The sequence below is a fragment of the Vulpes vulpes genome, chromosome 8 (assembly GCF_048418805.1).
Source record: "Vulpes vulpes isolate BD-2025 chromosome 8, VulVul3, whole genome shotgun sequence".
In the NCBI taxonomy this organism is placed as follows: domain Eukaryota; kingdom Metazoa; phylum Chordata; class Mammalia; order Carnivora; family Canidae; genus Vulpes; species Vulpes vulpes.
In genome coordinates, this window is record NC_132787.1 from 16158867 (window position 1) to 16184225 (window position 25359).

Here is a 25359-nt window from a genome sequence, read left to right on the forward strand (position 1 = left end):
GGAGGAGATTGCAGCCATCAAGTGCTACCAGCCAGCCGTCAAGCAGTTCCACGACTCCAAGATCAAGTTCCCACTGCCCCATCGGGTCTTGCGTCATCAGCACAAGCCATGCTTCACCACCAAGAGGCCCAACACTTTCTTTTAGATGCAGAGCCTGCTGGTGCCCAGGTCTGCTTAAATAAACTCCTTGGGTAAAACCAAAAAAAAAAAAAAAAAAAAAAAACAACAACAACAACAAAAAACCCCCAAAAAACAAAAAACCCTACTATTCTCTTGTAGTTCAGAAGGTGATATACCATCTGCCACTTCATCCAAGCTAGGAGTTGAACATGACTCATTCTCTACCTCCATCAGGAGGCCCTCAGAAATCTCTCTTCCTTGTCCTAACCCTCTGTTGCATCCGGGCAGGGCTGCATCCGTCCAGGACTGCATCCTCTCACACCTGGATTACTGCAGTTCCTTACAACTGCTCCATCTGTTTTCCTTTTATCTGACTCATTTTTCTAAAATCCACCAATGTATAATCATGCCACTTCCATACTTTAATTAAGTGCCTCTGAAGCCAGATAGTATTAGGCTTATGGAAAGTTTGAAATATCACAGGAAAACACCTATGTTTAATCCTACAAAACAGGATGCACAATGACTATACATTAGGCTACTGAAAAAAAAAAAGATTTTTTTTTTCAAAAGTCAGCTCAGAAAAACAAGCTAGAATGTTAAATACTAAAGGAACTCTCTTTGAGTGGCAGAACTATGGGTGATTTTTGTATTCTCTATGCTTTGCTCCATTGTCTTGATTTTTCTATGGGTATTAATTTTTATCCACAATTTAAAAAATGCATTGTTTTCAGGGGGAAATGATACAGCACAGGCATACAAACCCACTGCAATTTGTCCACAGCTTATATTTTCTTTTTAAGCCTATCCTTCTATCCCTCACTCAATTCTCTAGCCCTCTGGCCTCATTGTGGGGCCAGAAACACCCACAAATATGGCTTCTCTCCACCTGCCTCTGCTCGTTTCTTATGCTTTGCCTCTGCCTAGATATAGCCATTCCTCCCTACCTCACCCCATCCCCACTGATTCTCAACCACCCAGCAACCTCCCTACCCCCACAACTTTGCTTCAAGCTCAAACAAACTGCTTCTCAGCAGCCTGCCCCTTAACCAGCCCTCCTCCAGGCGCAGACCATTCCTCATCTATGTTTGCAAAGCATGGATTGCACCATAGCATGGTGACTGTCTCTCTACTGGGTACACCGAGGCTTTAGAGGCAGGGCATGTCTTGTTCATTTGTTTCTAGCACCTAACACATTCAGTCCCACACACGGAATCTGCAAATGGAACAGGTGTGTGTGGTTTTTTTTTTGTTTTGTTTTGTTTTTTTTCAGGTACAGGTTCTTTGAAGTTCATTTTTGTCTCAGTTTGCTTTCTTACACCTTTCCAATATACTAAATGGAGCCTCCACAAGATAAAGGACTTTCTAAATCCACCATTTATTTCTAAGTGAATAGAGAAAAGCTATCTTTAAGACTTTTATGAACCATCCATATGGTTAGTGGGACAACTTTTCTGTTATTCAACACATTGCTTTAAAACTCTTACAGTTTCAGTGAGAACTTTCACTGTAATGCTAGCAACAACAAAGACTGGTTAGTGAAGCTGGATAATGCCATTGCTCCTGCTGTCTTTCACATTCTTGGAATGGAAGCTGAGTTGGCAAGAGAAGAAATAGCTAAGGAGTAACTTACTATTTGTCTTCAAGTCTAACATGATCTCAACAGCTGTCCCCCTTTATTTTTCAAGAAGTGAAGAGAAAGAAATTTAAAGCCTCACAAGGAAAGAACTTGTAGCCTATCATTAAAAAGGACAACCAAGGTCAGCATTATGTTTGAACTCCCAGAAAATTCTGATACCTCATATTACATCCTGCAAAAGCAACAGTGTTAAGCTTTACAATTAAGTGAAATTAAAGGAAAAAAAGGAAAAGTGACTTAACCTGGATTACAGCACTGGTTTTCAATTTGCAATACTTCTGATTTTGATTGTTATTCTTTTCCTTAAGAGATGATAATCTTTTTAATTTTTGAGTATGTTCAAAGGTTATAAACTCTCAAGGTTCATATTAAAATATAAGTAAAATGATAATTAAAAAACAACTAGAAAAAAAACTTAAGTTTTTCTTTTTTTAAGATTTTATTTATTTGAGACACAGAACAAGCATGGGGAGAAGGGAGAGGTAGAGAAAGCAGACTCCTGGTTGAGCAGAGAGCTTGATGCAGCAGGGCTCTATCCCAGGACCCTGGCTGGGATCATGACCTGAGCCAAAGTAGACACTTAACTGACTGAGCCACCCAGTGCCTCAAAATCTAGGTTTTTCAAAAATTATCAATTCTCTATCAGTTCTACCAAATTTCTATCTTCATCAATTCCTCACTTTATTATGTAATTTTTTCATTTTTGGCAAAATGATTAACTTAAAATGTAAAATATTCTTCATAAAACTGCTTCCTGAGCTTATGTTGCCAATAGCAGATTTGTAATTTATATCAACTTTAGTCTTAGAAACTGCACATCTGCATATTTATATCTGGCTTATACAATATTAAATACAGAAGAAGGAAACAGCGAATAAATCTTAGAAAGATCTACAAATACAACCTGCTAAAATATATCTTGGATATTAAAAGGCTCATGAAAACTATAAAAAGAAGTGTTTATTAGATGGCATAATCAATGAATGAATTCTGCATTAATGCATTTCTAATGAAGCTTACCCACTGAAGCACATAAATCTGAGAAAAAAAAAAAAAACATTTTTAAATGAAATTCATTCTAAAATGTCCTGACCCATTTACCTGAGTCTCTTAATATAGTTAAGCTATTTATGATAACCCAAATTCGTGATGCCAAACAGGATTATAATACTGTTACCCCTGATGCCCTCAAGTATGCAGCTCTGCTTGCACATGTGACATTCTTCTGCCCCCCTGTCATTTATGGGTTTTAATGTTCCTTATAACGACATCTCCTTCTTAGCAGACTTCAGTCATTTAATCTCTTGTAATACATAATTAACTTTAATTTGAAAATACTGATAACACCTTACGGGTAAGAGCTAAAGGTGTCACCAAGTACTCAGAATTTTCATTTAGTTCAGAGGTTTAAAAAAAAAAAACTATCTGCTTACTTAGAGGTGTCTGGCTATATTCTAGATCACTGATGTTGCAAACAGTTTAAATATTGGAGGAGTGTAGCTTTGCTAAAGTGCAGTAAGGACAATAGTTTCAATGAAGTAGGTATTCTTTACCTTTTACATAGTAAAAGTAACAATATTCTGTATTCACCATTGAAGTGATTCTTGATCACAATACACTAGATAGCAGTGAAAATTACACAAGCTCAAGCTGAGATGATTTTCAAGTCAGTTCTCATTAATAATGACTGTTCAAGATTTATTTTAATGTGTGCCTGCCTTCCAAACTATCTTTGTGACTCTACTCTGCTCCTATTCCTTCACCCCCTGATCCCTCCTTTTCCCATTCGTGGCAGGCATTTAAGAAATAGCCATTACATTTAATACTGGTTTAAATGTAGCTAAGTCTGATATAAGTCTCTATATCAGATTATATAAAGATTGAAGTAATTTTTTTCAGTTGTCTGCATAGTGAAACTCAGATATTCCACTGTATCTTAGAGGTTTAACACATTAGACTGTTCAAGAAGCAGCTGACAATATGGGGGGCTATGCTTACAAAGGAAGATACCCATGAACAACAGCAGCGAATTATTATTACAATATCACTATAAAGGGCTTTATGATCATACCCGGTTTATATCCTTTAACTAAAGGCACAAATAATTTAATTGATTAGTTTAAGGTCATACTAATAGTTAGTGGACAAGCCAGAAGCAGCACCAATACTTCCTGGTTCCAATCATTCTACCATATACTACACTAACTTTTTAAAAATCTCATTTTTCGTTTCTAACTTTGACAAAATACATATAACATAAAATTTACCATTCTAACATAAGTGTTAGAAATGTTATTTGAACAAAGACAATGTAACAGACACCACGGCAGCAAAGCAGAACATATTCTCACCATGTAGAAATTAAATCCTAATACTCCCTTTTAGATGAGATACACACGTGGTATTTTTGTATCAACAGCTCCGCAGAGAAAATTGCATTTTTCTTCCCACATATAGCATGTGCCATCCACTACTTACATTCCCATTTAGGAGAAAGGCCGGCTATACTATTTCATTTCACCAGTTTAATAAGAAAGCCCCTATTTAAGCCTCTCCCAAACCAAATAAGGCTCATCCATGAGAATGTACAGATAATAATACAAGACAGGAAAAAAAAAAAGTACTACCTAGCAACTACAGGGATTACCAATGAAAATATTAATAAGAATAGCTCTTACTGTTTTATAAATACTCGCTGGTGGCATCATCCCAACTATAAAAGGACAAATGTAGGAGTCTTGAGCTTCTTACTTCTAACCTTCTCTTCTGTTCACCATGGTTTAAGCACAGCGGCACTAAAATATACCACTACATCAAGATGTAGTGAAGAGATTCACTTTGCAATGTCCTGTTTCTTTAACGTTTCAGATAATGTCACCAAGTATGACTCACTTTTCTCCCACCCACTTCCTTATTTAAACCTTCCCCGCTTGAGAGTCAGCACTTAAAATTAATTCACTAACTGGAAGAAAATAAATCCCTGGCTTTTTGTCTCTTTGGGTTCGTTTTCAGGGTCAGTGAAACTGTACCATAACGTGGATTTTATTTTACTTAGAGTTCTAAAGACATCAAACAATCACTTTTTACTCTAATATTTCAGTATCAGTCCTTTTGAATTTCTTCCTATATTAATGCTACTTATGGCACGGCACCATAAAAAAACCCTAAATAGATTTAGGACTTGGATTGGTCATTTACAGATTTTCCTATAATTGCCAAATTTTCAATTCTTAACTCTCCTACACACATTGTTATTTATAATCAAAAAGAGAGACTGAGTAATGGGAACTCTTTTATATTCCAGGGAACTATATGATGCTTTTATTGCATCTTTGATCTGAGAACTTCCAGGTACTTTATAAAAGCCAAATTTATTAATCCTTCCACCATATTGACATTAATAAAGAACACAAATGCAATGGTGTTGTTACTAGAATTGTATCAAAGCTTCTGCTGTAGTACAGGTAAATCATGGATATATCCCACCAGCAAATCAGTCCTTATGAGCTTAGATTTTGCATACAGGCAGATATGTCATTTAAGCAGTTCACTGAACTGTAGCCCTCTTTAGAAACTATTTGAACTTCTAGTTTGCCACAGCCTCACCTCTCTCTAGTACATTACTCGTGGATGCTGTAATCACTGATAATTCCTGCATTTAGGCACTTAAGTTTGTGATTCTTTTTGCATCAGGGACACAATACTGGCCTGTGAATCAGGGCACCAAATGTCCAGGCTACTGCTGTGAAAAATCATTTCAGCTTTCTGGAACTTAATTGCTTAATTAAGATGATATTTAAAGAGGCTTCTAAATCCAAGAGTAAGCCAATTGTTTTAAAACTATATTAGCTAGAAATATGTAAAAAAATTTAGAAGCCTGGAATGAGTAATGGTTACAATCTGTTGAATAGTTTTTGAATATTCCATATTTGTGTCCTTTCATGAAATATTTGCTAGTCCAAGTTACTCTTTCAGACTAGAAACATCTGAAAAGCAAAAACTATACAACTTTCTCTTGCTTAGCCCATAAATATTAGCCCATAGATATTCCCTGATATCTAGAGCAACAAAGAACGTCTTCTTCCTCTGTAAGTGTAAACAATAAGCTTACGGTTTTCCTATAATAAAGTCTTCAGAATGATTGGACTTTTCAAATCATAATAGGAAGATCAACAGAAACTATACCAGAAAAAGTGAAATATTTCCTCATAGAGTTAGGGGAAGCAACCATTAGCAGCTAAAGCTTAAAAATTATTTAACTGGTGGTGTGGGTGATCTGACTCATTCATTTCACGGGTGCTATTAAGTAGAGTTTTTAAAAACAGTAGTGGAACAGTTGGTGCTTCCTCCTACTTATGAGCTAGGCTCATGCTTTACCTTCATCTCCGGGTGCTGGTCCAGCTGCTCTGGTTCCAGAGGGCTTTCTCCATCTTCCCGCTCTTGCACCTTGGCTTCCATGTCTGCCCTTCCTTCTTCCGGGGGGAGCACCTGGCTGACCCTGGGAGTCCTGCAGCTACTGTCAGAAGCATTTCCATCATAGTCATTTGCTGTGGGGGTTGCGGGGCGCGTGGTTGCTTCCTCCTCTCCTTCTCCATTCACTAAATTCACAGCAAGCAAGGGTTCAGAAGTTTGAACAGGAGTCTCTGGGCTAAGAGTGACCGCTTTATCCTCCTCACATTCCATCTGGTTTTGTGCTGCCATAACACCGTTAGCCACACCAGTCTGTACACCCTGAGTTGGATCTGTGTCATTTTCCTGCTTCTGTGGTGGTTGCTGGGAGAGGAGCTTTTGCTGAGGGGTGGTTGTCAGTCCATGCCTTCCTGGGGTTCTGGGAACATTCAGGTTCACACCAGAATCTTTCTTCAAATCACTGTAAGTTGATAATGTGCTAAAAGATATAATACAAAAGAAGCATGAAAACACTGGCAAAGTTCTAGAAGACAGACCAGCTTATTCCAACTGAAAGGAAAAGTGAAGACTTTTTCCTTTGATGGTTTTAGAAACATTGATTAGCATAGCTGAGTATAGTTCTCAGTCTTCTGGGATGCCACACACAAACATATAAGTAAAAAGATAAGACTGAGCATTTGCTATAGGGTCTGGAACATTTCCTCGTGTTGTTTATCAACATGGCTCGCCAGTAAGGACTGAGATGTGAGAAATATTTATAGTTAAAGCCATCTTTTCCCAAGATTTTCACTTTCATATATTTTTAAAGATTATTTATTTATTTATTTATTTATTTATTTATTTATTTATTTGAGAGGGAGAGACAGCATGAGCAGGGGGAGAGGGATAAGCGGGCTCACTGCTTGGGGCTGGATCCCAAGACCCCAAGATTATGACCCTGAGCCGAAGGCTTAACTTATTGAGCCAACCAGGTGCCCCGCTTTTATACAGATTAAAAACAAGTACAGTCAGACCCCAATTGATGAATAGGTTAGAAATCAAAGGTTACTTCTGTTTAGAAAGCAGAACACATTCTCAGAACTTTACCTCTGCTGCCATAACCTAACTGACTTCTCTGTTTCCAGTCTCGGTCCTCTCAAATCCAGTCTCCCCGAGTCAACCACAGAGGTTGAACTGTGGCACCCTGTATACTTAGAAGGTAAATCTGGGATCCTGCCCCCCCACCGAGGATTCTGTACACATGAGCCCTCCACTGGCCCTGGCCTTGTTCAATTCCATTTGTACTCACTCACTGAGCTCTTGCCACGCCTGCCTTCCTGCTGTTCCCACACTCCCAACAAGCCAAAGTGCACATCTAAGGGTCTCTGCAGCTGTTGTGCTCTCTGCTCAGGATGACCTGCCCCAAGACATCGGTGTGGCTGACTCCTTCCCATCATTCAGGATTCTGTTCAGATGTCACCTCAAAGAGGTTTTCTTGGATTATTCTATTTTAAGTGCACTCTACCATAAATTACATATTTCATTTTAATTTTCCATAAAGCCCTTGTTATTATTTGATATTATATATAACCCTAATAGTACAATAGAACCTAACTGTCAATATACAAATATTTGCATAAAATTTTAATCTAGGATTCCAGGGAGGAAAAACATAAATCTCTGGGCTGCAGTCTTGAAGAGATTCCTATGACCTAATAAGGAGATAAAATGAACACAGACTTCTACTCTGTGAGGGTGCAGATCATGCCTACCTCATTCTCTGCTTTCTTCCCACCTTGCAGCACAGTGCTGGGCCTATGGAAAGTGCTGTGCTCAACAATGAGTAACGGGGATTGTAACAATGATCACAGCAGTCACTCAGTAACAGTAGCTAGCATTTATTAAGTGCTGGAAAGTACATGGTATTCTTCACATGATTTGTTTCAACCTCATAATAATTCTAATACAGGACCCCAAAATAGAGAAATTGAACCTTAGAAACTTGCACAAGGCAGTGATGTCACTTTGCTAAGAAATGATACAGCTAGAGTCTGAACCATGAAGTCTGACTCTAAATCCCTGGTCTTCACCCCACATTTTAATATACCAGAACACGAAGGAGAGAATGAGAAGCAGGTAAATAGCCTGCACACAAAACATGGGAAAAAAGTCTAAGTCTGGCCTCTTCCCCAGTGTGGACAGAAGTTACAAGCTAAAAAACATGAGAAGAAAATCCAGGTCTGTCCTCTTCTCCAGTGCAGTTAGAAGTTATGGGCTAGAGGACACAGCAGCATGGTCCATGAACAATGCTCAGATATGTGTTATCTTCTCCTTTCATTCTTTCTACTCTTCCCAGATACTGCTGATCTGGACTGGAGAATGGAACAGAGAATAACCACAGACGGCAAGAAAGTAATAAAATCCATGGTAAGCTCAGCATCACAGGAAGGAAAGGAAAAATTTGGCAAGGGAAAATACCATATATATAAAAGTTGGTGGCCGTCAATGTAAATAAGTGTCACATACTCCATCGTTCATATTTGCCTTCTAGGGAAGTATATCCTTGGCCTAGATGATTTCTCAAATGGTCCTTGGAGATTTGAGTGGTATGGCCTTCCTTTTCCTGACTACGTCAGTGTCCAGAAACCCAGCAGAAAGATCTTCAGCAGGTCCTCTGAACCAACTTTAGGCTTGCTTAGGATTTTTGGAATGGACTGTTTTGGATGAAGGGCAAGAATTTGCTGTATAAGTGATATCCAGGAGATATTCACATGGAGGTGGGATAGAGATAAGGTGGCGATAGGTCAGTAAAAGCAGTGGTTGAACCAATATATATATTCCTGCTGTTTTGTGGATGCCAGACCATGGGGGAAAAACAGTTGGCCTTGAAGCATCCTTAGGAAAAACGAGTGTTCAGTTTTGTACAAAATGTTATTTCTTTCTAAAATCCTGAAATCTTTCATAGGTTAAAAAGACTAGTTTCTTTTTTTTTTTTTTTTTTAAGATTTTATTTATTTATTCATGCAAGAGAGAGAGAGGCAGAGACACAGGCAGAAGGAAAAGCAGGCTCCATGCAAGGAGCTTGAAATGGAACTCGATCCTGGGTCTCCAGGATCACAACCTGGGCCGAAGGCAGCGCTAAACCACTGAGCCACCTGGGCTGCCCCAAGTCTAGTTTCTCTTACACTTGAAAGACAGAAAGAAAGAAACCATAGTAATACAGACATGCATAGATAATAAACAAAATTCATGTGCTCCAAATACATACTCCAAATCACTCATATAAATATTAGTTATTTGCATTACTGCAAAAAGTAAAATATTGATATATAGGTAAAGTCTTCCAGTGTGGTAATCTACAGCCTCACTCTTCATGTCCGTTTACACGTGGTCTGTTTCTTCGTGGTAACTTGGCCTGCTGGATCTCTATTCCACCAAATGCTAGTGTAAAGCTGTAACAACTGGGGTAAAATCTGAAGGCTACACCTACTGTAGGCACATGGACATCACTCAACAGGAAATACAACTTCCCATTCAAGTCCTATAGACTCAATGCAACATTAACCCACTCATACACTTTTAGGGCTGGTTCCTACTGGTAATAACTAAGAACATATAATCATTTTTCATATTGGCAGGAGACTCTCTCATAGTAACACCCATTTACCAGATTTGCCAAAACGCTTACATTACATTCTACCTGCACTTGGAATAAGTGTGTTCAAAATGTTCTAAGTTACAACACATCTCTCCTTAGGAAAAAAACCTTCAAACTTTGCATCAAAAAATGTCTTTGAATCTGTGAAGTCTGAAAGAGTTAAAGGAAAGTGGTACTAGCTGGAAAAACTATGTATGTTTTGTGTATAGACAATAATGCAGTCGGTTACCAAAATGGTGAGAAATCAGAAGGCTCAGCCTTTCAATGCTGACCCCTTAAGGGCTTCCCACAGCTCCTCCCAAATCTGGTTTACACTATAGAGAGGGGTCAGGGCTTCAGCCCTTCCTGATATTATGTAGTCATCGAATATGGCCCTGAGAATCTGCAAACACCAAGGGTCACTCTCTGTGCTACTCAGTCAACTTGCCCTGAGAAACAAAAAATTTTAAAGTAGAATTAAATCATTCCAGTAAAGATTCCTGTGATTTTAGAAAGCAAAGGTATTAAAATTCCTACTTCAGAGGAAGAGATGTTGAAGTTTAAATATTTATGACTCAAGTTCCCACAATTGATTGGGAATGGAAATGAAGACAGGCTTCTGAACTACTTTTTCTTCTCAAGAACTTGTTACTAAATATAGTCTCATTTTAAGTGAAGGACATTGCAGTTTTGTACTTGGTCACAATTTTCAGAAGATTTTTGAAGTATTTCCAAGCTATGATCCACTATTTAAATAACAATAAATCTTGCAAATAAATAATGAAATCATCTAGTGGGAAACCATTCCATTTACATTGGAATGAATGGAAATATTTGGCTTCAAGGATGAAAGGGAGGTTATATACATTGTTTAATTAAATACAGACTTTTGGTGACAGATAATATCCTTCTGGTAAATTTTTTTTTTATTCTATTTGTCAGTGATGGGAATTTTAAGAAAAAGCAATTGAGGTCATATAGGAGAAAAGCAACTTAATGTGAGTTTATTTTTATCTTTAAGTGAGAAATACACATCTTACCTATCGTTTTTGAAACCTTAGGGCTAAAGAATATAAAATTGTATCTAATAAATACAAAACTGAAATTCAGCATGAATTTTGCTATTGGCAGTATCTCCTCACAACACCTAGTATGATACAATGGAGTAGGGCGAGGAGGATGGGAGCTGAATGGATACTGAAGATTCAGGGTAAATAAAAGTGGGTCAGAAAGAAGGCCACAGAGATAGCACAGGCCTGCAGAAATTATAGCCACAAACATATAAAGTGAGAAAAGGAGAAGCAAGCTCTGCCTTCCCAACCCAGACATCTGGCTGCCAAAAACATGACCCCAAGGAATAAACTAAGTGACATAGGCAGATACAAAGGAAATGAGAGTGTGTATCTATTGATCTATACAGCACACAATGTGATGAAAAAGCTGGCAAAAGAGAGTGCTACACATAGGTAATATATAGTAAATGACAATTCATATTAGGGCAAGATTAAATATTTTTAAAATTTACTCTTTCTAAAAGCCTCCCAAACCTAGTAGGATAAAATACTTGATTTAGAAAATCTACTACTTAAAAAAAAATAAATAAAAAAAAAAGAAAGAAAAGAAAAAAAGAAAATCTATTACTCTATCATCTTTAAAAAAAAAACACCCCCCCCCCCCACTTTCTTCTCCCCTCTTCCTTCTCCCATTGTAAATGAGCTCTTACCTGCCTCCTTCAAAGCGACTGATGAGATCTGATACCTTACTGGGTTTTTCTTTTGAAACACAAGAAGCAGAGGCAGGTTTAACTTCCTTCTCCATCCTTGGTTCTGCACTAGATAAAGCTTTATGCCTGGGGGTTTGGTGTATTTTGGAAGAAGGTGAATTCCGCAGATATAATGGCTTTGGAGGCACTGTAGAAAAAGAATTCAAAGAATTCAGTATTTCAGTGATAGGTTTTCCATAACAAATGAAACTCTGGTGACCTGGGTGCAAAAGTCTTTAGCATTATCAAATTTTTGTAAAGGGGTCTGTCAAATTTGTACTGAATCTTAACCAAGGGATCTCTACCTGTCTTGTTGGACATTTGCTGTGCCCTACTGAAATCCCATCTCCAAGATTCAAGTTGTTCGTTTTTCTAATTATGAGTAAGAACTAATATAACAGAATCAAGAGCTAGTAAATTCTATATAAAAGTCAACAAAACAATATCAAACAACAGTAATTACTATACCATCTTCCCATTTAACAAAAGCACTAGATCTCATTCGATCTTAGGTGAAAATTTTCACTTTACAGTTCTTTGAGGTAGGTAGCATTATTCACCTCTTATGTCTAGGAATATTCAGAGTGGTCAAGTGATTGCCCTGGAGGAATAAGGCGGATCTGATTTTATGACTCACACCCAGACTCTACTTCCTTCCTCTACCAGCATTGCTCCCTATTATAAAACCAGCAAAAGGGGATTATAGGAGTTTTATTATTATTGTCTGCTATATTTATAGTTGGCTTGCATTAATATACCACAAATTATTTGTTAGTAGTAAGTCCTTCAAGTCCTTCACTTAGTTAATGGATAATTTCCTGAAATATTAAATAAAATCTACAGAATTTCTCTAACAGAGGAGAAATCCTATAGATGAGAAATATGCCATAAGTGCTTGCTTCATCAGTACAGTAATTACTTCAATTTTGAAAACCAATATAATTTTCCTCTAGGATTAACATTCTGAGTAAAGGATTATGTAACATGTATGCATTTTTCTATAACTGGTTCTAACAAATCAAATAAAATGATCTCCTTCTTTCTTTTTTTAAAATCTTTGCCCTGACTTCCAGAGGAAGGGTCGGGAATCATATCTCCTTCTAATTACATGCCCCAATTTCCCCCAGTTGGTTACTCTGGCTTTCAGTCATCTCATTTCTTCTGTAAACTCAGCTGACAGTTGCCTGATGCTCACTGGCCTACATGTCATCATTTAAATGTGAGTTATCAATTCTTACAAAGAAGGGAAAAAAAGTATCACAATAAACTAGAGGTTTAACAATTGATTCACCTCATTCCCTTTCAACACAAGAAAATCCCAATTAGAAAATGTCATGCTTCTTTTTATGGAAATGGTGTTATTTTCCAAGAAATGCTCAGGGGGAATGGTTAAATATAGCATCCATTGAGAAAGAAGGGACTTATATAAGTGTGATATTTGTTAATTTTAAGGAAAACTTTCCTGTGTAGAATATATACCAAAATAGCAAATTAGGACAATACCTCATCAAAAAAAGCCAGTTTACATATTAGAGATAATGTCAACATTCCTAATTAAAATATTCAAAAAAGGAAGTTAATATGTTCTTTATAATACTGTAAAAATTGTTATAATTTATCCATCTAGAGTTTACTCAGTGAACATTATTTATTATATATCAGATACCTGTAGATGCTTAGAAGACTCAAATAAGATATGTATCAGCCAGTTTCTCAGAGATAACTCCACTGACTCTTCCCATCTCAATTATGTCTTTCTCAAACTGTTTCATAGCATTGTGTACTTTTTCTCCAAAGTGCTTACAATAAATTATGATTAAGTAGTCATAAATAGTATTAAATAAACCAGAAATAAAATATTTAGTATATATGTAAATCTTTTCTCTTCCATGATGCTGGAATTCTGTGAGGGTAACAAAGAAGTTTATTTTGATCACAAATATATTCATAGTAACCATGCACACAGTGCTTGGCATGTGGAATACATAAAGGAACAAATTAATGTTATCAAGGAGTTTGTAGTCTCGTGAGGAGACCCTTTTTTAAAAAATTATTTATTTATTTATTCACAAGAGATAGAGAGAGAGAGAGAGAGAGAGGGGCAGAGACCTAGGCAGAAGGAGAAGCAGGCTCCATGCAGGGAGCCCAATGTGGGACTCGATCCTGGGACCCTGGGATCATGCCCTGAGCCAAAGGCAGATGCTCAAACGCTGAGCCACCCAGGTGTCCCCTCGTGAGGAGACACTTTAATGAGGGTGATAAAAGTGGGCATTGGGTACCATTATTTTAGAAGGAAAAAGGGGGGAACTCATCAAGGGAGACAACCCAAATGGAAAATAAATAATGCACATTTTAAATAAAAGAGCACAAATGTTACATGTATATGACAAAAATCTCAAGATGATACATGAATGGTTAAAGTGTCAGAAACACTGCCTTAGGGGAATATAATTTGTACTTTGGTGAAAAAAAGAGAACTGATAAGTAAAATAAAACCTCTTGTCTTCCCTTCCTTCACCCTGTCTCTCATCATTTCTGATCTTTCTATTACCCTATGGAGGTCAACATTTCCAAATGCTCTCTGGACATCTCCTAGGTGTTCTATCAGCACCTCCAGTTGAAAATGGCTGAAACTCAACTTACTATTTCTTCCCCCTGCAGCCCAAAGGTTGTAAATAGGAAAAACTGTTCAACCTTACTGATAATCAGGGAAATGAAAATTAAATCTAAAATAGGATTCTACTTCAGCCCCATCAGTTTAACCAAAAATTTTAAATCTGACAATACCAAGTGTCAGTGAGGATATCAAGCAATATGAAATCTCATACATTTAGAGAAGAAGTATAAATTAACAGAACCATTAGGAACTGGACATTTTCAAAATACATAAGCTACAGAAATTTTTCCATTATCTATACAAGGTCTCTTTAAATTTTAATTTTTCATTAACTCAGTATTTATGAAATACTTACTAAGTTCTATGTACTTGATCTTATCTGAACAAAATAAAAGAAACAAAAAAACCTATTAAGTAAACCATATATGAGAAGGTGGTGAGAGCTAAGAAAAGAGGGGAGGGCTAATAAAAAAACAAGATAATTTGGATCTGGAGTACAGGGAATGGAGGGGAAGGGCAGATTGCAGTATTATATTAAAAGTATATTAAAAGTATTCAAAGTGGGCCTCTTTGAAAAGTTCAGATTTGAAGAAGACTTGAAGAAGTTGAGAGGAGTTATTTTGGGAAGAGTATTCCATCTAGTAGAGACCAAGCTAGAGACAATGGAAGTCTCTAGCAGAGTGACTTTGAGTGAAATGAGCAGTCATTGCAGAGTTCTGTGCAAAAGAGTAACATGACAGGCACTTCTATCCAACTATGTCTCTCTGGCTGCTTTGCTGAGAATGTTGGGAAACAGGGCAGAAATAGGGAGAAGAGTCAGGAGAGTACTGTAAAAATTCAGGCAAGAGATAATGGTACTTTGAAGGAGGTAGTGAGAAACGGCTAGATTCCAGGTCTGTTTTAAAAGTAGATTTCTGATAGAATAAATGTGAGGTATGCGAGAAAGAGAGAGGAGTCAAGGATGACTCTGGAGACCTTTGGCCTGAACCACTGGAAGGATAGAATTGTCATCAATGGACACAACAGGTAAAGCAATTTTGGGGGAGGAGATCAGTAGAACAGTTATGGACATGCTAAATTTGAGATATCTAGTTGACTCTAAGTAAAATGGGTTCTATTACAGCCAATTTTACAGACCATAAGTAGAACAAAGCAATTTATTAAAAAATTTCCAACCATCCAAAAATAATTACTGAGCATGAAAAAAAACAAACTGTCAGCTTAAATTTGGAGATGACCAGTGGATTTTGATTGCTCTCATTTTACTTACTATGAAAAACAATGGCTGGCTATTTTATTTTATTAATTTATTTTACTTTACTTTACTTTATTTCATGTTTAAGTAAACTCTGTGTCCAACATTGGGTTCGAACTCACAACCCTGAGTTCAAGAGTTGCATGCTCTACTGACTGAGCCAGCAAGGTATCCTACATAGCTGGTTATTTTTAATACATTATAAATGTATAACATATTATACCTTAAGAATATAACATTACACATAGGATGCTTTACTTTAGAAGCAAATGAAATAGGTTTGAGTACCTCACATATATTTAAATTATTCAAACAATAGTGTGGCTTTCAAAGTTCATGAAACTTTTTTAAACATTAAAGTTTAATGATTGATAAGTGATAATAAACATGCTCTATCAAAATAATCAACTATGGAGAATGCTATGGATCAAAGCTCCTGAGAGAAAAAGAACTATTAGCTTTAATTGCTAAGGAAGTTATTTTGAGTTATGTCTCGCATGGCAGGAAATAGGCCAATATTAAAAGTGGTGAACAAGAAGAAAGACTTATGTTGGAAGTTGCTCAGTAATTTATTTGTTTGACGGGTAGGATTGGTATGAAGTGAATAAACCATTGTTTTCCAAGGCTTTAGGGTATTTTCTGAGGCTGAAGCAAAACAAGCCCTAACTATTGAAGGAATCCATTTAAAAAGCTACAGGCTCTTACTTGGATTCAAATGGAAGCTTATCTAATCTACAATTTAGCTCTTTCATTGTTTTAAAAACTATAATTGTTCAAAAATACTTGTTGGTATTTTTTAATTGATAAAATTGACATATGACATTATATTAATTACAGGTATAGAATAGGATTTCATATCTGGATGTATCGTGAAATGATCACCAAAGTCTAATTAAAATCCATCTTACAATTTTTTTCATGTGATGAGAACTTTTAGGATCTCTTCTCAGCAATTTCCAAATACACAATACAGTATTATTAACTATAGTCACCAAGCTGTACACTATATCTCTATAACTTATTAATAAACACAAAAATATAAAGCTGATGTTATTCCACATATTACTACATAATCACCACTAATAAATATTTAATATTGGCCCTTCTCCTAGATATCACTAAAACAAGTTATAGCTATGATATTATTAGCACTCCACATGAGGGGAAAAAAAAGAAAAGATTTAACTATGAGCTCTATTGAGGATCCAGATCAGAATTTCTCAAACTACTGACGTTTCAGGTCAGATAATTATTTGTTTAGGAAGGGTTGGTCTGTGCATTGTAGGATGCTGAACAACATCCCTAGCTTTTACCCACTCGGTGCCATTAGAAACTGTCACCAGTGGTGTCAAGCAAAAATGTCTTTAGACAATATCAAGTGCAAGGCATGGGGTGGGGATGGGTGAGGGTGCTGCAAAATTATCTCCAGTTGAGAACACTTACCTAAAATAAGAATCTTCAATTCAATTAAAATTACATAATGGATCTTGAAGCCTCAGTAGGCTCACCATTCATAATTTGTAAGGGATTTGCAATGAAGTGAAAATAAAGGTATCAGTGTGATAATCCCTTGATCTGTGTAGGAAGTACCCATTAATAACCCTTCCTTTGTCTCAGTCCCCCAAATATTCTTTTTTTTTAATCATAAATTTATTTTTTATTGGTGTTCAATTTGCCAACATACAGAATAACACCCAGTGCTCATCCCGTCAAGTGCCCCCCCTCAGTGCCCACCACCTAGTCACCCCCCTCCCCGCCCCCCCCAAATATTCTTAAGGGTTTGGAGAAATTAAAAGTAAGCTTCTCTCCACTAGAGGGTGGGGAACACTTTTATTTGATCAATAAGTAAGCAGTGCCCAATTTATTTGGCAGCTGATCTGACAATACCAAGATGTAGCCTCATTTCCTGAATGTTTTTCTCTATATGGCACACATTCTTCCAAATTTTAAACAAATAACGGCAGAAACAAAGTGGAGGAAATGTGGTGATGGAGCAGGGAGTCAGTCAACAAGTACTACTGAAGGTCTGCTATGCTGTGGGGATTGGCAGTACAAAGGCAGAAAAAAAACTAAGATGGATGAGTGAAATATATGGTAGGTCAGATTGTAGCGGATGAGAAAAAATAAAATAGGTATGAGGAAATATAAAATGTCAAAGGTCACAGGGGGTTTAAAATTTTAGCTGGGAAATCAGAGAAGGGCCCAAACAATGAGTGGAGCACTTTAAAAGTACAATGTTCTCTAAGTCATTTATTTAATACCTGGAAATAGCCCCTATAGTTATGTAAAATTATATATTTTAATCCATATTCAGAACAGGAAGTAAATGTGTATGTAAATACCAATATATTGATGTTAATACAACTACAAACAGCAAAAGCAAAATCAAGTGTTATCTCCCTAAAGAATATGATTATTTTGGCACATAGCAGCTCAGGAAGGACATTAGTGTAATTTATCTTGATGAACTATGAAAAACAATGAAGTAATACATCTTCCCCAAAAGAGGCTATCTAAATAACAAAATTCGTGTTTGTGATCTGGGCAATTACATAAAACTGAATTACATTAATTTTTTTATATTTTTACCTCATTTGATCTCTGTCAGCTCAGGTCTAATGAGCAAGATGGAATTCTGTATTTTACAAATAAAACAGCTTCAATCATGATAAAAAAAATTCTATGTTCATATTCATATCAATTATATAGGGAGGAATTATGGTCAAAAGAAAAGGTTATAAACTCATGAATGGGCCATTCATTTGAATTACCAATGATTTGACCTCACTTGATAGCCATACCCCATACCACTACAAATATAGCTACTAGTGAGAACAAAAAGAAAAATGTCCTACAATCTGGAAGATTCTATTTTAAGCTCCTTTCTATTTAAGTGCCTTTAAGACTCTTACAGAGTCTTAAAAAATGTAAGAAATCCTAAAAAATGTAAGAACTTTATTTTTTTTGTAAGAACTTTAAAGAGTAACACTTGTTCTTTTATGATGTGCTCTCTGTAACAACGTTTCTTTCAACGAATAAGACTTAAGTAAATACAACAAAAATCAAACAAATTTTTCCCCCCAAATGCCCAATATTGTTTCTTGGCTGAATGTTCAGCATTTGGTATAAATAAAAATCTACTAGGAAGGAACTACACATTAAATCACAGTAGGGTTTAGCTTTGTGTTCATGTTTCCAAAGGCCTTACTATCATCAAAATTGTAGTTTTGTGCTCCTCAAAGCTAATACCCAGTTCACTAGAGATTTATTGCTAAAAGGAAATGGTCCCCAATCAAAACATTCAAAGATTTCCACCATTATAACTGTTTTCCCCTTGTTGGCTGCTCAATTCTTGAATGGAGGAGTTAAAATTTAAAAGTACAATGTTGTACTTTCATTTATTTTAATTTCTGTGGATGACTTTACTAAGAAACCTTTTCAAGCCCCAGTTCCTGAATAGGGTAAAATCATGTTCTTACTAAGGATGTTAAGCACAGTTTTACAATTATCTGTTTCACAGATCCTCTGACACCTAGCAAGCCATACTGACTTTCTGATAGTAGTCATTCATTTGTCAGACATTTATTATACAAACAGTAAGTCAGGCCATGCACCAGGTCAGGCATAATGCATGAAGCGATCACAGTCCCCTTTAGGGGACATGTAAATTTCAGCAATGAGAAAAGAACCATATTAGAAAAATGTATAAGGTGTTTTAGGAGAACAAATACCCAACTCTGCATGAGACTGATTTTTTTTCCCCATAAATAAATAGATAAACGCACTCATCCAATATCTCTCATTTAGAGCTTAAAACCCTTTCTTAGTCATTATCATTCTTTTGGACAGTCTTCATCAATAATAAACCAACCAACCTGATTAAAACAACAAACATACCTTGTGGCTTTGGACTTGCAGCTGAGTGTTTCGCTGGCGTTTTTCCATTTATTCCCTGAGCCTCTTCACTAGATACATTCTGATCAACCAGTGGGGTCCTGCTGTTTTTCACATAAGGTGGAACTATAGTGATCTTTGGACAGATACTGCTGCCTGGAAGAGTTCAAAAAAGAAAGGGCAGGTAAATACAGAGGTGGAGCACAGCTACGTCACAGGAGCTAAATTTCTTCTTACCCCATAAAACAAAAAACAATCACAGTTACAAGGCTAAGCATAGAAATACATTTCCCGTGTGTGCTGGCCTTGACAGAATTTCTTGGGAAAGCTCTCATTCCATGTGCTTGAGAAACCTTGTATCACATACTGACAGAAATCAGCCCCCAGGCACGCAGGCGCACACACGCCCTCTCCCTCACTCCCTCCTTTCCTAGCAGGGCCAAAGAAAGGGCAGAGTGCAGCTGCTACAGGGGAGGAGAGGACAGAAGGGCCCCAGCATTCATCTGTTGCAAGCGTTCCTTTCCAGCAGCCAGTCAGTCATCAGCCATTGAGTGACTCAAAAGAACAAAGCAGGAAAGCACCGACATGACAGCTGACCTAAAGACTCTAGAAGAATGGCTCAGTGAGAAACGAACAAATACACACATACCCCTCTCACTCACTACTCATACTTCAGATCTACATATATGAGCTAATACCCACATTAAAAAAAAAAGGATTATAAAAGGTTATACTATCCTATCTATAGCTCAAAACTCTAAAATGTTAAGATACTGAAATACATAAGGTATATATGTAGGAAAATAGATCTTTTTTTCTGTACTATTCCTAATTTAAGAAGTTAATTGTTGGATTTCAGAGACTTTTTAAGAAATCATAGGCCAATGTTTTCTCTTTATACTACTCATATTAAATTTCCCTTTCTTCTAGTTGGCACAGTGATAGTAACAATAGACCGGACCCTGCTTTGGAGAAAATAAAATTTCTAGCAGGAATATTATGATCACTAAATAAAAGTATTCCATTTAAGAAACTATCATTGTTTAAAAAACAGAGTTTCATTTTCATAGAATCCAAATTATAAAGAGAACTATGAGAGATAAAAGCCTTAATTATTCAAAACAAGAAAAGCTAATAAAACCCAATTAACATTTTACTAAGTAAAAAAATTCTCTTTTATTTCAACTGATAATTAAACAGTATTGATTAAAAACTGCACATGCTACTGCCTTATCCTCCTTGAAATTTATGTTGGTAAAACAAATTTTAGAAGATATTAACAGTTGTGAGTATTGTCGACAAGCTTGAAAGACCTATGCCACAACAAATTAAATGGGTTTTCATCAGACACCCTTCTGCTAAAACGGGCTGCCATGGATTAAGCACTGTTTAGCCAAGTAGAACAAAGGCTTATAATACAAGATTTATAGGTTATTTATAGATTATTAGATATTTTCTACAACAATTGCAAACAGAAGAAATAAAAGCTCAAATCTTTAAATGTGTGATCCTATCTACCTTTTTAGAAAAACTATGTGAAGCAAGCAAAGTAGATCTCTAAAATATGTAGCATGACATCCAACCACTCAAACTTTTGGGAGCATTAGGATATTTGTTCCACAGTGACCCCAGGATGGCTTCATGGTCCTAAAGGGCACCATCTGGGTCTGGAAGTAAGACGTTGGGACAGAAACAGGGAAAAAGCCAGAGCTTAGTTCTAAATCAGAGGCAGAAACTAGAACATGATTGTAAAATGAAGCACTGAAAGCGTAAATATGATTTATAGCAATAAAAGAGAAAAGAGAAAAGAGATTATACTGAAACTTTGAAAAATAGATCACCATTACATATTAAAAGATGAAACTACTTTAACAATTAGCCTATTTAAAAACAAAATATGTCTTGAACAAATAACTGGAAGTTAAAAACTAGGCACTTTATCTCTGGATAGCAAACTTTGAGGGTATGATGGGTTTTATGCAAGTGTCATATTTATTAGAGAATATGTTCCATGACTGTGCCAAAATGCCCATAGCAAGAGATCAACTACATATCCATTTTCTTATAAATCCATTAAAGTCATGCTTATGATTTTCTTTTTTTTTTTGGTCAGTGGCAATAAACCTGCAGCCAGAAACTTGATTTTAGATCATTGTTTAATACTAGTCTGCAAACTTTAGGCACTACCACAAAGTATGAAGATACAGTGAAGGACATAAAAAACACATTTTCAAAGGGTTAAAGGGGGGAGGGGGGAAAGCAATGACAAATAGGCAATAGAGACCATTTGTGGCTGCAAAACCAAAAATATTTACTATCTGGCCCTTTACAGGAAAAGTTTGCTGGCCACCACTCTAGGTCAAACACACCATGGTAAAAAACACACAAAAAACCCCACAAACACATCATGGTAAAGAAATCCGCCATTAAAAAAAAAAAAGGATCATTTCATTAAATACTTCATCTTCTAACATCTTGGAATAGCAATACAAAGTAAAACTTTTTTTTTTTTTTTTTTTTTTGAGTGTTTATGACTGACTCAGCCTACTCACATTTGGAGACAGTTCTTATTTGGGTGCCAATTGCATAACAGGGAACTGAAACCAAAATTAGAACCAGATGGTCCACCCATTCAAGAAATTTAATATTAACTTTTAGATTCCAACTTACCAAGAAGAGTGATTAAACAGTTAATGTTAGGCACAGATACAAGTACAGTCCATTATGTTGGTGTGGGAAGGGTCCTATTTAAATAATGTCTCTTACTGAGGTCTGAAAATCTTATTAGTCGCTGGTCCTACCCATTGTGCATTCCTCTGTATTTGGGTTATTCATTTATACTTGCTGAGTTGCATCTCCTGTAAGGAATGTCTAGACATATGCTAAATGCAAAAGGCCTCAGATATTCTCAATCAATTCAGCCTCATCTCTTACTGCAACTGGAGAGGTTTCCACTATGACTTCATTTTCACTTATCTGTCTTCTTTTGTATCACTTGTGAGTGGCAGATAATCCCTCTTACTGGTTACAGTGACTTTGTCTCCTATTTGCAAAACTTTGTGTTGGGCTATTATTATATTTTGCCAAATCATTCTCAAATAGCACTTTCACACTGACTCTTTGGCCATCCATTCCAAAGCAAAGTCCACTTACTCTTTGATTCTTCAGGCCTGCTCTCTTGCCATAGCATCCATTCCTCCAGATCACATCTTTTTGGCCTTGCTATGGCCATGTCTATACTGTCTCAACCATTCATAACATCTCTTCCAAATGTACCTGGTCTCTAGTACGTAAAAGCTCAGTGGACTCCCCAACCTTGAGACAAGAGGATCTCTTGGATTTAAGAGGACAAACATAATTTTGTAGGGAAGACAAACTTTTTAGAAGTACATTGTCCAGAGTAAAGAGATACCATAAAAAACAACAAAAAAAACAACTTACTTTTTTTAAAAAATATTTTTTGTTTGAGAGGGAGAGGAGAGAGAGAGAATGCATGCAAGTGAGCACGCATGTAGGGAGGGGCAGAGGGAGAGAATCTTCAAGCAGATTCCCCGCTGAGTGTGGAGCTTGATGCAGGGCTCAATCTCATAACCCATGAGATCATGACCTAAGCGGAAACCAAGAGTTGGATGCTCAACCAAATGAGCCACCTAGTTGCAATCCACACTCCCACCTCAACAACTCACTTTGAAATATTTTTAGATTTAGAGAGAGCTGCACCTAGGTTCTTAAAATTAGCATCTTATATAATAACCATGGCATATTTATCAAAACTAAGAACTTAATATTGATACACAGATTTAGTTTAGATTTCAATTTTCCCACTAACATTCATTTTCTGTGACAGAATCCAATCTAAAATATCATATTGCATTTAGTTCTCATTGTCTCCTTACTTCACCCCAACCTGAGAGTTACTCAATCTTTGCTATTTTGTTTATTTTTTTGACAGAGATAGCAAGAGAGCACAAGCAGAGGGAGGGGCAGAGGGAGAAGGAGAAGCAAGCTCCCCACTGAGCAGGCAGCCCAATGCAGAACTCGATCCCAGGACCCTGGGATCATGACCTGAGCTGAAGGCAGATGCTCAACCAAATGAGCCGCCTAGGCACCCTTCAGTCTTTGCTTGTTTTGTATGATGTTGGTACTTTTTGAAAAGTCACAGTCAGGTATTTTGTAGACTCAAATTGAGTTTCTCTCATGTTGTCTCATGATTAAATGGGGTTTATGGGTTTGAGGGCTGGACATCACAGAGACAATATGCCCATCTCACTATATTACTGCATGTTATCAATGTGATTATGACAATGTGATATTAATTGTGGTTCCTGAATAACATGATATGCCAGGTTTCTCCACTGAAAATATTAAAAGACATTTTTCAACAATGTTTTCTTATCATCCCTTCAAAAACTCCCTATTTGTCCCATAAACTCAAATAAGGGCAGTATCTTCCATGTGTTACCTAAAGTGCCTAGATTAAGAGATCAACTGTTTTTTTTTTTCTTAAATAAACCCAGCAAGTTATAAAATTCATGGTTTAAAAAATATTTTGCAAAGGGGACCAAATCCACAGCCAGGAAATTTATTTTAGAAAACTATTTCCCAAACTCCTAGAGCTGCATAATAGATTTTCCAGAAAAATGACAAGCAAACCATAAAAGATCTTAGAAAAGAAGATATGATTAAGAGTTTAAGAAGTTTTCTTGGACCTAGGAATTCTATTGCTAGGAATGTACAGAAAGACTCTTGTGTGTGTAAAAGTATATATACATGAAGAATTGATGCGACATTATGGAACATGTGAACCGTTGTTAAAAGAGAAAAAACAAAAATAAGATTGGGAAGATCTCCAAGACATTATTAAATAAAAGACTAAAAACTACAGAAAAATGTGTGCAGTAAGATCCCATTTAAAAAAGGAAGATGCATACAAATATGCAGAAAGGCATCAGAAAGGGATGTGAGTAACAGGGCAAACAACTGAAGGAATCAGGAGTAGGAGGAGAGGATGAATGGGAACTTTCATGTTTTGCTGTCTATTTGGGTATATCATCTAAATCTTTAATAATGAAAATGTGCTTAGAAATTACTTATGTAAAAGAAAATCTATGAAAGTCGTATGTGTATTAAAGATTTTTAAAAAACATATCCTTTATGTTTGCATGCCTGTGTTGACAGCAGCATTATTCAAAATAGTTAAAACATGGAAGCAACCCAACTATCCATCAACAGATGAAGAGATAAACAAAACCTGGAATATACATACAATAGAATATCATTCAGCCTCAAAAGTGAAGAAAATCCTGATACACGCTACAACATGGAGGACCGTGAGGCCATTTGCTAAGTGAAATAAACCAGTTAAAAAAACATAAATACTTTGATTCCACTTATACCAGCTACACAGAGTAGTCAAAATCAGAAAGTAGCACGGTGGTTGCTAGGGGCCAAGGAGATAGGAGAATGGAAAATTATTGTTTAAGGAGTACAGCATTTCAGTTTTACAAGATGAAGGGTTCTATGGATAGATGGTGGTCATGGTATCACAACAATGTCAATGTAATTAATGCCAATGAACTATACACTTATAATGGTTAAGATGATAAATTTTGTATATTTAAAAAAAAGAAATTTAATAATTTTAATTTAATTTAAAAAGGCACCTATGAACCCTCTCACATTGTTGGTGGGAATGAATGCTGGTGCAGTCACTCTGGAAAAGAGTTGGAGGTACCTCAAGAAGTTGGAAATAGAGCTACCCTACAACCCAGAAATTACACTATGAGGTATTTACCCAAAAACACAAATGTAGTGATCTAAAGGGGGCACTGCATCCCAGTGTTTATAGTAGCAATGTCCACAATAACCAAAGTATGAAAAGAGTCCAGATGCCTATTGATAGATGAATGGATAAAGAAGATGTGGAATATATCTCCAATGGAATATTACTCAGCCATCAAAAAGAATTAAATCATGCCATTTGCAATGACATGGATAGAACTAGAGGCTATTATGCTAAGAGAAATAAGTCAGTCGGAGATAGGCT

At 36.4% G+C, this 25359-nt stretch overlaps 1 protein-coding gene across 7 annotated transcripts in view; it reads right to left on the minus strand.

Annotated features, from left to right (window-relative positions):
• Positions 1-25359, minus strand: part of FGD4 (FYVE, RhoGEF and PH domain containing 4) — a 215442-nt gene that overhangs the window by 49282 nt on the left and 140801 nt on the right. For 6 of the 7 annotated variants that reach the window (XM_026000097.2, XM_072765608.1, XM_072765607.1 and 3 more), the window contains exons 2-4: positions 19317-19469; positions 11509-11695; positions 6137-6647 (exon numbers count right to left, since the gene is read on the minus strand). In XM_026000097.2, the coding sequence (XP_025855882.2) occupies positions 6137-6647; positions 11509-11695; positions 19317-19469 (851 nt within the window). Of the gene's footprint in view, positions 1-4437; positions 4650-6136; positions 6648-11508; positions 11696-19316; positions 19470-25359 lie in introns of those variants that run through there. The other variant, XM_026000099.2, reaches the window with a different exon arrangement.